The sequence below is a fragment of the Cynara cardunculus genome (genome assembly GCF_001531365.2).
Source record: "Cynara cardunculus var. scolymus isolate 2C chromosome LG 1, CcrdV1, whole genome shotgun sequence".
NCBI lineage: Eukaryota > Viridiplantae > Streptophyta > Magnoliopsida > Asterales > Asteraceae > Cynara > Cynara cardunculus.
In genome coordinates this window covers 2387347-2403612 of record NC_037528.1, presented here as the reverse complement: position 1 = coordinate 2403612, position 16266 = coordinate 2387347, and the positions used below count along the sequence as shown (strand labels likewise).

The 16266-nt window shown below is 32.0% G+C and overlaps 2 protein-coding genes across 2 annotated transcripts; one reads left to right on the top strand and one right to left on the bottom strand.

Moving 5' to 3' along the window:
- Positions 1 to 2007: 2007 nt before the first annotated feature.
- On the top strand, positions 2008 to 5332 carry LOC112509378 (beta-fructofuranosidase, soluble isoenzyme I-like). The gene is made up of 7 exons (XM_025114312.1): positions 2008 to 2356; positions 2553 to 2561; positions 2981 to 3840; positions 3944 to 4108; positions 4199 to 4434; positions 4513 to 4600; positions 4790 to 5332. Exons 1-7 carry the CDS (start codon positions 2008 to 2010, stop codon positions 4994 to 4996), a joined length of 1914 nt encoding a protein of 637 aa, XP_024970080.1. The 3' UTR covers positions 4997 to 5332.
- A 926-nt stretch (positions 5333 to 6258) lies between these two features.
- Positions 6259 to 7880, bottom strand: LOC112513845 (transcription factor MYB4-like). The gene is made up of 3 exons (XM_025120217.1): positions 7683 to 7880; positions 6978 to 7107; positions 6259 to 6743 (listed from the first exon to the last, which is right to left on the bottom strand). The coding sequence occupies exons 1-3, from the start codon at positions 7813 to 7815 to the stop codon at positions 6416 to 6418; spliced, it is 591 nt and encodes a 196-aa protein (XP_024975985.1). The 5' UTR covers positions 7816 to 7880; the 3' UTR covers positions 6259 to 6415.
- Positions 7881 to 16266: the final 8386 nt, after the last annotated feature.

Below are 16266 nucleotides of genomic sequence, written 5' to 3'. Positions count from 1 at the left end.
GCACAATCTACTTGCAATCTTGAGTTTTAAGTAATATGCATTAATAAACAATACTTTACACATAAAAAATGGTTTGTAAGAGTTTTTGTCAAATGTTTTATAATATAGTATAGATAATCACATTTAGCTTATTATTTGTAATAAAATAATAATAAATCATCGACTAATACATAATTTTTTAAGGGTTGACATAACAGAGAGATTAATTAAATGTAAAATTGTTATTCAGTTAACTAAAAACGTAATAGTTATGCACATATAAAACTGTATGTTATTTCAATTGTGGACACTTATTATATAATACAGTATGAAATAAATGTATATGATATGAAATCCAGTATCTCATAAACTTAATTAACACCAACATGAAATAATAATTAAATCATCCACACTTTTCCCTACTTTAACTAGCCTTCGATCATTAAAAAATACAACGTGAAACACGTTGTTGTCCCACTATATTGATCAATCTTCAAGAATCATTTTTGAATCTATGGCAGATTTGAATTTAACCTTTAAGAGCTTTGAGAGGAGATAGAGAGAAAAAGTCAAGGCTCAAAATTTAGTCAAACTCTTCTTTACGATAAATGAATATTACAATAAAGAATCATACCAAGATTACAAAGAAACACTCTATTTATATGGTCAAACATAAAACCACATAGTCAAAGTCAAACATCTAAGAAAAGTCAAATACGGTGACTTTTAAAACAATTATACAATTTTATCTTTCAAGACGAATACAATTTTACACTTATTTTCAGTCATAATATTTTTTTTTAGTCAAACTCTTCTTTACGTAAATGAATATTACAATGAAGAATCTTACCAAGATTACAAAGAAACACCCTATTTATAGGGTCAAACATTAAACCACATAGTCAAAGTCAAACATCTAAGAAAAATCAAACACGGTGACTTTTACATAATTATAGACAATTTTATTTTTCAAAACGAATACAATTTAACACTGAATTTCATTCCTAACACATGTTCTAGAGACAAAACCAAAAGACCAAATTGGGAATTGGGTCGCACCGGATCCAACTATATTTTGGCCGTTTTAGGGTTTGTTTGTTAACAACATCAAAACTTTAATAAATCTCGTAGTTTATTCGGTTAGTTATACATAATTGTTTGGTAGTAGGTTAATGATGTAGAAATTGACTTATTCAATAATTATCTAGTGGGGAGGTTTATGCAAAAAAAACAAGTTTTTTCTAAACATGCATCTCTCATTAAAAAAAAACTTGATTCTTCAAGCTATGAAAAACTATATCGATTTACACAGACAGATTAATACACACAAACAACTTTATCCATACAAGACTTAGAGGTTGTTTGGTTGATTTTTCAATAATGTTTGGGTTGATTTTTCAATCGGTTTTGTATTTTAGGAACCGGAACCACTTATATCGGTCCCGGTTTCGGAACCGGCAATTCCAAAGCAGTTCCGGTTCTGCAAGTGGGTACCCGGTTCCGCTGCTCACCCCTAGTTTTTTTCATACATAGGAGTGTATTTTTTTAATTATAAGGGACATGATTGGGGGAAACATGACTTTATATATAAAGTTTTGTCTGTAATTATACTGAATAAGTCATTTTCTATATTATTAAGTCAAATCAAATAATCATGTTTAATTTACTAGAATAAATTATGAGTCTTATTAAACTGATAACAAACATGATCTTAATGGAAAACAGTCTGGTTAACGTTAACTTATTCAGGTCAATCCGGATCTCCATTTTGTTATTTTGAATTTTTTTAAAGGTTCTAAATCGTAACCAGAGCACTTTATTGAGTGGAAGTATCTAATTGAGTTGTAGTCATCTGTGCTCCGGTTGAGTTCCGATTAAATCGGGTCGAAACCAGATGAAGATCCCTGTTTGAAACAGTAAGACCAGGTGTCACTTTCTTCGGTGGAAGTATCTGCTTTCCAAAATTCTATAAAAACTCCATTCATCCCTCCACTCCACTCCACACTTAAGTAGAGACTCCACCACCACATGGCTTCCTCTACCACCACCCCACTCCTCCCTCACCACCACCTTCAGAACCCGCAACAACTCGCCGGATCTCCGGCAGCTCATCGTCTATCCCGACCCACACTCCTTTCTGGGATCCTTGTTTCGGTCCTAGTCATCTGTGCTCTCGTTGCTGTAATCCACAACCAATCACAGCAACCCTACCATGACGGCGGAGCTAAACCCTCCTCCTCCGCCGCTACCACCACCTTCCCAACAGCGTCGCCAGAAGCTGGTTTGAAACGGTTTCCCATTGAGTTGAAAACGAATGCTGAGGTTGAGTGGCAACGCTCGGCTTACCATTTTCAGCCCGATAAGAACTACATTAGCGGTAACCAAACCTAATTTCTCAGACTTACTTTTAATCAAATTGTTTCACATAAAATCGTTTTCATTATAAGGAATCTAAAAAGGATTTAATATTATATTAATTTAATATATATATTTTATAGTTTCTTTGGACTGATGATGTTTTTTTTGAATGGTGGCGACATATTCTTGACGATATTGCTGGTCTTCGCTTCTAGATCCTGATGGTATGCTTTCCCACCTGCACGCACATACATACATACATATATATATATATATACATATACATACATACATATATATACATACATACATATATATATATATATATATATATTCTATGAATTTATTTCATGTTTACTTTTAATTAATTTATTAAAAAGACTAATAATTATCATTTGAAAATGAAATAAGATAAAAAGTAGCTATAAAAATTCTAATTATAAAAAAAATTAAATCAATAACTATTATTAAAAAAGTAAATGGTAAAATAAAATATTGTTTTTTAATTAAAATAATTATTTATAAAAAAAATTTAAAAGAAAAGACAGGAATGTTGTTGGTGATTATGAAATGAAACAATTATTGTACGGGTATGATATTAGGAAGTTAGTAATGATTGAGGAAACTGTTCGACGTGACGCAGGCCCAATGTATCACATGGGGTGGTATCATCTCTTCTATCAGTACAATCCAGAGTCTGCCATCTGGGGGAACATCACATGGGGCCACTCCGTATCCAAAGACATGATCAACTGGTTCCATCTCCCCTTCGCCATGGTCCCTGACCAATGGTACGATATCCAAGGTGTCATGACCGGCTCCGCCACCGTCCTCCCTGACGGTCAGATCATCATGCTCTACACCGGCAACGCGTACGATCTCTCGCAACTGCAATGCTTAGCGTTTGCCGTCAACTCGTCTGATCCCCTCCTCCTCGAATGGAAAAAGTACGAGGGAAATCCCATCTTGTTCCCACCTCCTGGGGTGGGATACAAGGATTTTCGGGACCCATCTACATTGTGGTTGGGTCCCGATGGTGAATACAGAATGGTAATGGGGTCCAAGCATAACGAGACCATCGGTTGTGCCTTGATTTACCATACCACTAATTTTACGCATTTCGAGCTCAAGGAAGAGGTGCTTCACGCCGTTCCCCACACGGGTATGTGGGAATGTGTGGATCTTTATCCGGTATCCACCACGCACACAAACGGGTTGGACATGGTGGATAACGGGCCGAATGTGAAGCATGTGTTGAAACAAAGTGGGGATGAAGATCGACATGATTGGTATGCGCTCGGGACTTATGACGTCGTGAATGATAAGTGGTATCCAGATGACCCTGAAAACGATGTGGGTATCGGGTTAAGATACGATTTCGGAAAGTTTTATGCGTCAAAGACGTTCTACGACCAACATAAGAAGAGACGGGTCCTTTGGGGTTACGTTGGAGAAACCGATCCCCCTAAATACGACGTTTACAAGGGATGGGCTAACATTTTGGTACGTAATTTAAAGCTAGCAACGAACACACACCGCTCAAGTTTTTCTTGAGACGGTCATTATGAAGTTCATCTAAATCGTTTTTCTCCACGTTTATTTTCAGAACATTCCAAGGACCATAGTTTTGGACACGAAAACAAATACCAATTTGATTCAATGGCCAATTGCGGAAGTCGAAAACTTGAGATCGAATAAATACAATGAATTCAAAGACGTGGAGCTGAAACCGGGATCACTGATTCCGCTCGAGATAGGCACAGCAACACAGGTGACATTTGAATCATTTTGTAGCATTTTCTGTAAAAAGGATGCAAGAAATTCGTGAACTAAAAACTTGTGATTTTGTGAATGGTCACAGTTGGATATAACTGCAACATTCGAAGTTGATCAAACGATGTTGGAATCGACGCTTGAAGCCGATGTTTTGTTCAATTGTACGACCAGTGAAGGTTCAGCCGGGAGAGGGGTGTTGGGGCCATTTGGAGTGGTGGTTCTAGCTGATGCCGAACGATCTGAGCAACTTCCTGTGTATTTCTATATAGCAAAAGACACCGATGGATCCTCAAAAACTTACTTCTGTGCCGATGAATCAAGGTTTCTATTAGTTTTCCTCTCTTATCTTAATAATTTTTCATCTCCAAAAAGTTCATTCACAAATACAAACTTGTGCAGATCATCGAACGATGTAGACATAGGGAAATGGGTGTACGGAAGCAGTGTTCCTGTTCTAGAAGGCGAAAAATTCAACATGAGGTTGCTGGTACGTCAGATTTAATCTCCATTCCTGTTTATTCCGAGTACCAAATCTTCGCAATTTTGGACTCATTTCAATTCAAAATAACTGAATTACTGTGTTCTGAAACCATACGGATCTAGTAGATTTGATTTGATTCAATTCAATTTTACTGTGGCTAAATCTGAGTTTAAATGTGATGCGACATACTTGCAGGTGGATCATTCAATTGTCGAAGGCTTCGCACAAGGAGGCAGAACGGTGGTGACATCAAGAGTGTATCCGACGAAGGCGATCTACGGCGCTGCAAAGTTATTTTTGTTCAACAACGCCACCGGAATCAGCGTGAAGGCATCTCTCAAGATCTGGAAAATGAAGGAAGCACAACTGGATCCATTCCCTCTTTCTGGATGGAGTTCTTGATGATGATGATTAAGGAACTCATTTCATGATGATGATGATGATTAAGAACTCATTTCATGATGATGATTAAGAACTCATTTCATGATCATGATGATGATGATGATGATTCCAGTTTATATGCGTACCCTGTTCCCTTTACTTGTATGGTGGTGGTTGTGAAATATGGTTAGCATGATTCCGGATTGGCGAGGGCAATATGGTAATTTACTATCGCTGTAGTAGTACTCCACTTGTGAGGTTATATTTTATAAATTCAATTATTATTCCTGTTTACAACCTCTTTGATTGTATCATACCACCCATTGAATCCCATCATCTTCAATTAGTGTTGCACCATCCTCCTTTTAAATACTGAACTAGAAATGTTTCAAATCTAATCGAGGTTTGTGTAACTATTTGTCGGTTCAAGACTATGGTCGTGTTCGTATAATGGGGTTCAATGGGTGGTATGATACCATCCATCGGTATGGTCTCAAAGAATGGGGAGAAGGGTTAGACAGTTACAGACTGATATAGAATATCGAGACCTTAAGATGGTAAACCTTGACTCTGATACCATATAAGATAAACTAAACTCCAGATTAATCTCTAAAAAACTCATAATAGAAAGAAGCTCTAACATATATTGTTAAAAATAGTCAAAAACTAAGTCAATGTTAGCTCCAATAGCAACAATTTATAAACATGCAAAAGTAAGATGAGAGCGTCTACAACAGATTTTTCAAAAAAATTCCAGACTAGTAAATTAAAATCCAAAATCTTCAAAAAAACTACATTTAATTTCAACAGATTTTCCAAAATTTCCCCAAACTAGAAAATTAATATCCAAAATCTTCAAAAAAAGATTACAATGATTTTTCATAATTTTTCTTTACTAGAAAATTAAAATCCAAAATCTTCAACAAAAAAAAAAAGATTACACTTAATTTCAACATATTCTCCATTTTAAATATTACAATATTGATTATAAATATTAAATAACTGATACATTTACTAAAATATCATTTCTCTCTCATATAGATTTTTAACATCAAGAACCGTTTAGAGAATTTCACTCAAAAGTTTTGGATAATCTGTTGAATAAAAATTTGTCCAAAAACTCCATTTCAGAAATCTGGTGAAGATGCTCTAGCATAGCAAGCGGCAATACCTCATGCCATGACTATAGTCGTGTTCAGATAACCATTTGTCGGTTAACCGAACACGTCAAGTAGATCTACTTAGCGTTTATGATTTGTATATCGTTATAAATTCCAAAAAAATTAGATAAAATAACAAATTTATATCAAAACTTGATGAAATCGATGTTCATGTATATAACAACATTTTGGATAGTTTTCGATCCTCTAATTGGGGAAAGAAAGATTTGACCTATTTTAGATCAGTAACTTCTATCTTTTGTTTCTTCCTAAAACCATATCAACACTCTTCCCATGACTCTACATATTCTTGATTCAAATCGATTAACAACCGCTGCTGTACACAGGAACCAGACGTTGAGTCATCAGAAACTCCGCGTGATGCTGTTGACTCGTTAGAAACTCTGTTGTCGCTCGATGTCGACACAAAACTTGGAGGTAAACCAGCAAAGTTTATAATCCGTTGAATGTTAGAGTTCGGTTCCTCTTTTACTTGATGAATAACCTGATGATTATGTTTCGTGCTGCGTTTTTTCAAATGGGTGTGCCAATGGTTCTTGATTTCGTTGTCGCTTCTTCCTGGTAATTGTGCAGCAATTGTGGACCATCTGCAGAATTTATGAAAATCATAAGAACATTTGATAAAGAATTGAATTCTTTTGGCAGGCAAGGATTGAATCCTGTTTTATGCCTATTATTATTGATTAGATTTATCTGATCAGCCAAAGAATTGGATTCATTAGCCCTAAATATTGGTTGGTCGAATCAATTCTGCAACGAACTAAATAATCGTAGAAGAAACCGAATCCAAATTCGGATGTAAATATGATTGGATGACATACTTGTTTCCCATGTCCTGATGGAATTTGATGATGATATCTTCTTCCTCCTTGCTAAAATTTCCCCGTTTGACACTCGGTCGAAGATAATTCATCCATCTCAATCTGCAACTCTTGCCACACCTGGACAAACCTAATTACAACAACATACTGTCAGATTCCTCAAATCAGATTCAGCAGCTGAACACATCGTTCATGGAGGCAAAGGAAATCATACTATTTAATTCATAGAATTCTAGAGATTTACTCTTATAAGCTAACCTAACTAAAATCACAACAATAATTTCTCCCATGGTTTCAATCGATACTCTAGAGATTTACTCCCATAAGCTAACCTAATTTATTCAGAGAATTCTCAGAGATGCATACAAACAAATGAGATTGTTCCATCGCCTAACCTAATTTAAATCAGAACACTAATCCTCTGAATTTTTCAGATAAATCAAAAAATTCTCCGGAATTAAACAAAAATACTTGGAATCGTGATACTAAAGCTACCTTAATTTGAATCATAAACATTAATTTCTCCTTCGGTTTCGATAAATCAAACAATTCTCCAGAGATACACTCAACTTGAATAAATCAGCGTACTAATTTATCCTTCAATTTCAACAAAACAAATCAACAGAGATAGGAGTACATACGAATCAAACGAGTACAAATCTTACTTCTTATACGCATAGAAAAGGGGGTGAAGATCAATCATACCGGCATACTTGGGGAGTTCACGCCAATTCCAGTGGCCATATCGTTCAATGTAATCTCTTAGCTTGTTATCTTCTTCTTCGCTCCAGGCCCCTTTTTTCATGCCATTTTTGTCGATGCAGGGTGCCCTCACCATTTCAGATCTCTCTTTGACTCTCTCTCTTCTCTGTTTCTCTCTCTCTCTTGGGCTGCCATCACGATGAGTCCAAGTCTAGGTTTGTTAGCAATCAGCATTCAATATTTTAATTTATATTTTTACAATTTCACTACCTGATCTATGTTAAAAATGCAATTAATACCCCTCGTTTTCATTTGAAATAAAAAACATAACCCTCAGTTTTGGACCTTTGTGGTGGATGGTCCCTCGATTAACCACCCCATCGGCTATCATAAGAAGCGGAGATTTAATAATTTAACATGAATTTTTTAATCGACAAAATTAGGCAACTTGTAATCGTATTTTTCTAGTAATTAACTGCATTGTGAAAATCTTAAATAGCCGCCTAATATAATCGAGCAATTTTGCGTATATCTAACTTACATTTTAAGGATTTGAGAAGTGTTTAAGACTCAAAATAAAAATGGTCAAACTGGGCAAGCTGATAGCAATTGGAGGAGTATGGCAGCTACAGAGTAGGGTTGCCTTATTATTTTATTTTATTTTGATTAACCTAGATATTCAACCCGATATGCGAACCAACTAATCTTAGGGAGACCACTTGTTTTGTCGGTAGCCTAAAATCTCCGCATTTGAACCTCCATGGCTATAAGAGAATTTTTATTCCTCATTGGATTCGAACCTGAGATCTTATTATTGGGGTTGGAGGAGCGTAGCAACCATGGAGGAGGGACGAGCAGTGACGGGCAAGAAGGGAGGGAGCGACAAGTAACGATGAGAAAGGAAGTGTGGACTAAAGGAGGTCGATTACAAAAGGAAATATAATCGAGTGAAAAGGGAACGATTAGGGAGAAAATGGTTAAATCCATTAACTTGGGGGTTATGTCCGAATTCATAAAAGTAACTGAAATTAGAGTTAAATCATAAAGCCGCAAACAATCACTCTGATTTGATTGAATGAAACAAGTCTCCAAACCATCAAAATCATTAAGTTGTGTAAACAAAACAACCATTTATATTCAAGATGCATACTTACATAACACTTAATGAGTTGTGATGAACGTGTGAATAGATTAAAAGTTCGTGGGGGTAAGTGTAAATAGATGAATAGGAGGGTAGCGAAATGTAAGTTAGGCGCGTGATAGCGGTGATGCTGATCGTTTAATTATAAAAAAGAAGATGTGAAGCGGACAGATGGATTTGATTCAACCAACACCTAAACTTTGGCTCCATTCAATTATGCCTTTTCAAGAGTTGTTGACGGAAACCTCTCGTCTATACCATCCATACCACCTAACCATAATATTTATTTTTTTAATTAATTTTGAAACTTATTCGATAGAAAATCTATTGGAATTAACTGTAATTTTATCAAAGATATTTTAAAGAAAATGATTTAGAATTTATTATAAATACTCTAAAAACTCGTCCTTTTATTATTTGTTGATATTGATTCGAATGGTATAAAAAAAATTAACAACGAAAAGCCAAAAGCAGTGATTGATCATTTGATTTGATTTTACATTTGAACTCAGATAAAAAATTGATCTGATTGAACAATATAGGTAGAACGTACATTTAAAAAATAATGGATTCTTTTACCCTTGTTTTCAAATTTGCACTAATATTTCAAATAATTCAATGTTTATTAATTAATTAAATTTATAAGTAGTTGTTACAATAATTAAATGATGAATGTGCAAGACACATTCCTACGTTGGCTAATCAGGGGGTGTTTGGGATTGCTCATTTGAAACAACTTATATTTTTCTACAAAATCATTTATCAACTTATTATAAATGAAAATAGTTTAACTTCTTCAAAAACTTCTTATTACCGGTATCATAAGTTGTTTATCCAAACACTCAAAAATGTTTACCGGTATCATACCGAAATAAGTCAATAAATTATCTTTATAAGCAATCTCAATCACCTCTCAAAATGAATTATGGAGGTCCATTTTGGGTTTAAAATACGTACCAAAATTATGGTTGCATAAGATGGAGCAATTTATTATATAATATTTAATATCATAATCGAATAATCAATCATAATAATTGTCGCATGCTTTTACTATTTAAATTTATAGTTTAGTTTTGTTAAATAGAAAATAAAACTATTTATTAGTTAATAAATAATGTTTTTGGCCGATTGGTTATAACGAAGGGCTAAATACCCTAAAAAAATAAGTATTTAAATAAGTATTTAGTAATTATTTGACTTCTAAGAAAATAAATAAATTTTTTATTTGATACAGATGTTGGTTTGACCCAATCTTACAGGTTTCTGACTTGGTTGACTCGGTCGGCGACAAAGATTTCATATAATCGAGTGTAGGGAATGGGGTCAGGGATACATCGTCACTACCCGTCGGGGATCGGAATGGTAATGGAATGGAAAACCCGTTTTTATTTTTGTCACAAGGTAAACAAATAGCCCAACTGATAATTCATATTCAATTTATTATGTCAGAGTTTAAGTAATATAGTTTGACATTTAACGAAATCGAATTGAAAATTTTAGATCGTTAAAATATGTCTGAGCTAGAATTAACGCCTGCAATTATTTCACTATTTTGAAAGAAAAAAAATCCACTGTTTAGGATTCTTATAACGTGATTGTAAATATGTTTGTTGTAACCAGAAGGATGGTGATTGATTGGTTTGAGCTTGGCTCCAAAGGTCAAAAGTACCAGGAGGTCTCAGGTTCAAATTCAATGAGGAATAAAAGTCCCTTTGTGGCCGCAGAGGTTCAAATACGGTGACTCCAGGCTATCTGCAAAGCAGATGGTCGTCCTGGGATTAGTCGGCTCGCTTAGCGGGTTGGATATCCTGGTTAATAAAAAAAATGTTTGTTGTATATTTAAAAATTATAAATTAAAATATCAAGCATTGATTAAATGTGTTTTCATGAGCGACAGGTTAGAGATGAGCAACTCATTCATAAAATATATGTTGAGTTCATAGGTAATCCAATCGAGCACACTGTCCATGCACGAGAAGAGTTTCTGAAAATGAAGTGCAACTTTCAGAGAGGAGAGGGTTCAATTATCCATCACCGACGAAGACGGGGATGATGACATGGTAGGAGAATCATTGACGGTGATGGGTAAATTTGAGAAAAAAGTAACAATAATATGTAATCTCGTATGCAATTTTAATTAAAAAATGGTGTAATATATTTAATAGCATACCTGGAATACCAAAATAAATATCAAAAGATGAACGGTTTTTATGCGTTTACAAGTAGTTTCGTCATAAATTAACATCAAACCGAACTAAAGTTTGGGGAAGTTATATTAACTGATTTATGAATTGGGTGTTTCGATTTGTTCTATACATACACATGTATATATGTATGCAACACATGTATTGTCTATGTCCTACTGGTTTATAAAGAGGTCAATACACGACAAACAATAAAGAGAAAGAAATCAGATGTGATTTATCATGATTTATATTTTACGTCACGTTCAATTCCTGTACAACTTCAAGATTGAAAGTGACTAAATCCCTTCACTTGTGCTAGAGTATAGGCCATTTACATAATGGGTGAAACTGCTCAAGTGATGTGTTAATTATACCTGAAATACCGATATAAAGTACATCAATCAACGTCGATGGTCCTTTAACGGTGATATAATCCTTAGCGGAAATCTTGTAGGTCCTTTGAATCACATCATTAAAGCATCCTACAAACATTTATGACAAATCGTTCAAATCAACATTTCAATTGCATGATTAAGACTTAAAACCTTATGATCGTGATTCTTATCAAAACAATAATCATGAAAACATGTATAGAGTTGCACAGAAATTTGATGGTCCAACTACCAAACCCAATATGGGAAATAGTCAATAACTCTTCCCAAAATTCTATATTTTACAGGCTGACATGATGAGATCGAAAAAATGTTAGACCCAAATCAATCCAACTCGATGAGGTTGAACAAAATCAGTATAAAGTAAACCTTATTTTTATGCATTATTTATTCATAATGATTTACGCAGCTACAACATTCTCTTTATATGTAAAAAATGTTTTTGATAAATAACCGGAGATATTTACATAAGTATTGTTTCTTGCAACTTCTCAACTTGCGTATGAACTAAAAGACGAAAAAAATAACAATTCACTTTTCACCCAGGTCCGTAAAGTGGCACATCCGCAAGTGGGTGAAAATTGATTTTTTTTTTGTCTTTTAGATCCTCCCCAAGTTGGCGTCGATGTGAGCTCTTGAGGAAGATCAGTCTGTTATCCATAGAGTAACTTTTATGAGGTGTCAGTACCATTTGCTGATGTAGTGATATTTTATAAATTTACCAAGAAAAAATGGTTAAAAGATGAATTTGCTCCCTGAAAATGGTTATTTCTATTAATTTCCTTATTCTAAATGATTGTAAAATTTCCGAGGGTTAGTAATGTTGACTATGAAATTGGTTGGTTTTTCATCAGTAGATTAAGAAAGTTTTTGTTTGGAAACATTTTTTTCATAGATAAAAAAATGTATTTTTTAATTAAGAGAGATAAATATAGAAAAAAACTTGTCTATTATATAAAGTTTTTTTTTGACAAACTTATTTATTAAACAATCATGTATAACTAACGTAATAAACTGTGGGTCCCGATAACTTCATTAAACTACAGACAAATAGAACCATATACATGTTTGGCATATTGATAGCATCATTTTCATCAGAAAAAGTGTAGATAAAATTTGGACCGTCAAAGTAAGCTTTAAATTTCATTCGTTGAAATAGAAATGATTGAGCATGTGACGTGGCATTTGCAAAAATAATTAAAAAAAAATAGACGGTCAAAAATATTTGTATTGTACTTTGTAGGTCCATTTCCTTTTCTCGGTTGGTATGTGGCACATGACCCCATTTTTTTAGGTTTATAAATATAATAGTTTTATTAAAAGTCAATTTTTGAATTGTTAAAAGGTAAATATTGTTTGGTGAAAAAAAGTTTATCTTTTAATGACTATAAAATCTCTGGATGATTTTGTATCATATGTCTCCCTTAATCATTCAGTGTCCTAATTTCACTGTAAACAACTATCAAACAATTATATTTTATTTTACATTATATAATGAGAGTTTTTTAATTATTATGCATCAAACCATTCTCACTAATAAGATACCTAGATATTAAATGTTTAGAGCATTTACGATAGATTCTTCAAAATGAAAAAGTAAAAAGTCAAATTATCGAGAGAAAAAAATTACTTTCATACCCAACAGATCATCTATTTTAGAGATTACACAATTAACTATATCATTTAAATGTTCAATATAACACATAAAATATTATTTATCTTTTAAAAATATTTAAATTCAATCAATCTCATTGATAGAATGAATTAAAAAAAAACAGTTCTCTATCATAAGTAATCATTTTTAAATAATTTTCATTATCTCTCATACTTTCTTCATTTTATAAAAGGTTTTTGAAACTATTTAGAGAAAAAATCTCTAAAATATTCATTTTAAATAATCTGTTAGAGATGCTATAAAAAATATTGTAATGAATATATAAATATTTTAATAATGTAAGTAACATTGTAATTTCTAAAATATAAGATCTGTTGAAATAAATACAAGTTTTATTAAAAAGTATAAGTTTTAATTATTTATTTTTTAATTTTTTAAAAAAATTGTTATAGAAAAAAGCTGATGTGTTTTACATTAAGACAAAAAAATAATTCATAAATAATTGGCCCTACAAGGAGACATAATTGACGGGTGAAGTAGAAAGCGACGGTCCTCATTTTACCAAAGATAAATATATATATATATATATATATATATTTTTTGTTTTGATTTTTATTTTCTTTTAACTTATGAAATTGTTTGATAAATGACAATTGTTAAATGATTTGCTATAGAATTATTAAGTATTCAAAATAATTAAGAGGCTCGTGTGATATTGTACAAAATAAAATATAATTGTTTACAATGAAATTAAGGTGTTGAATGGTTAAAAGATGACCAAAATACAAAATTATTCAGAAGATTTTAAAACCATTAAGAGATATATTTTTTTTTGGTCAAACAATACTTGACTCTTAAAGATTTAGAGGTTGACTATTAAGATAACATACTATATTGTTATACAACTATAAAAACATATTATGTTTTAAAGTTTAATTGTTAAGAATTTAATAAATTCAATGAAACTTACAGTTTATTTGAACGGCGATACATGACTTTTTGCAAAAAAAAAAATTGATATTCATTAAGCTTACAGGAAGAAAAAAAATCATGCTTTTTCGATCGTATCTCTCTTAATTAAAGAAAAGGTTCCTTCCATCTATGAAGAAACTCAATTTAATTAATTTTAATAATCTATTAAATAAAATAAGTAAAACTGTAATTTTTATGTAACTTACTTAAACAATTCTAAAATTTGTATATTTGTTTTTCTATAACTTAATATATTAAATAATAATTGATATAATTAATAATGTTTATAAATAATTAATAATTATTATTAATATAATGTATAATTAAAATCAAGTAATACGTTTAATTAATTTTAATTACTATTGTTTAAGATTTAATAATATTTAATAATTATTTATAACCAATAACTAATTAGTCAGAATTGTAAGAAAAAGGGTCAAAAACTTCTCATAAGCTACTCGAATTAGTTTATCAATAAGCTAATTCATGTGCATCCAAACAATTGCTCAAAAAATAAGTTACTTTATAAGTTAACTTGTAAACTAATGGGCTGTTTACCAAACATTTATCCGGTAAGCGCTTATCGGTAAAATTTAACACTATCATTTACTTACCCGGTAGAATTTTAGTCCACCAAAACGGTATCATATGTAATAATTTACCCGGTAAGCATTTACCGTGGTAAGAGTCGTCGCCCTCACTTACCGGGTAAGATTTTTGGTATTTGTTTCGTTCTTACCGGGTAAGATTATTGGTTCTTACCATGTTCATCTAGTAAGGTGATGTGATTTGGTGTTCACTTACCCGAATAAGCGTTTGGTAAACGATCCTTAACTTATTTTTACCAAATAATGCCTTGTGTAATTAATAAATTCTAATTTGTCTCACTTCTTCGTGATAAAAGGTTATTAAAAGGTGCTTTTGAAGAATATCAACGTGTTAAAATTCAATACTTTGTGTGAATTGCGGAATCCCATGAATTATCGAGTTTTTTAAACGGAAATTCCGTCCAAAACCATTTTGTCGAGGTCACATTTGTCTAGACGTCATATTATAATCTTGTAAAAAAAGATAACTTCATAAAAGAAAATCATTATTTGTGTTGTTTCGAAATAATAATATTGTTATCAGAGTTTGTAAAAACATCTGAATTTGAAGTCTTTTTGACAATCATTAAAATTTTTCATTAAATGAGAAGTATTTTTATTTTTTTACTACATTTCTTTTGTCATTTACTCAATAAAAACGATTTTATATTTTGATTTATGTGGCTTTTGATTGGATAAAAGAAAAAAAATCGATAAAAAATGAAATTACCTATCATTTAGGGGAATTTTTTAACGGTCGTTAAAAAGATAAACCAAATTCAGCGTTTTTACAAACCACGATAATCATCTTGTAATTTCAAAACTATAGAAACAAAAAATGTTATTTTTGACAAACCATATAACCGAATTTGTAGTTTACTTAAAATTCAATTGTTTTTTAAATACTTCTAATTGAACATACTCATAACACTAATTTTCAACCTTCTTTTTTGTTCATTTTAAGTTCATAAAAATTTATCGGATTTGAATATGGTGTTATTTTCATTACTAGAAAACAAAGTATCAAAAACTGAAATTTGCGAAAGAAAAACCCCCTGTTGATCAGCGAAAAATCAACGATGGAACTAACAAAAGTCGGTTCCCTTGCAGATTTGTGAGGGATCAACGAGAGAATTGGTTAAAAACCAGTGCCCTTGATAATCCCTCATTGATAGGGAATTGGCCAAAAACCAATTCCGTTGCTAATCCATCGTTGATAGCATTACCTACGAGCTTTTAACCGACGAAAGACCCTTTTAGCGAGGAAATTTTCCCTCGCAGATACTGTTCATTTTTGTATTGTTTCACAATACTATTTCTTATAAAAGTAACACCCGAAGTTTTTAATCTTTTTTTTTTAAATAGGTGTTTACAGAGTAGTAGAAACAATGTTTATTTACAACAATCAGATGAAACAATCATAACTATTAGCATTATATTAAAATCATGTTTGATAAATATAAATTAAATTTTTTTGAGTTTATATCAAAACCCATGTTTGGATGGAAAAAGAATAGTTTATAAATTAAGTTATTGAATCGCTACTTGGTTTAGCGTTTAAATAAGGTCTACAACTTTTTTGTCATATTTTTTTCAATTATACTCTTGATTAATATTTATTATTTTTACTTAATATTAATTCAAATTATTAATTAATTTTAGTTCTAATTACTTTTTTGATCATTTATTTTTTT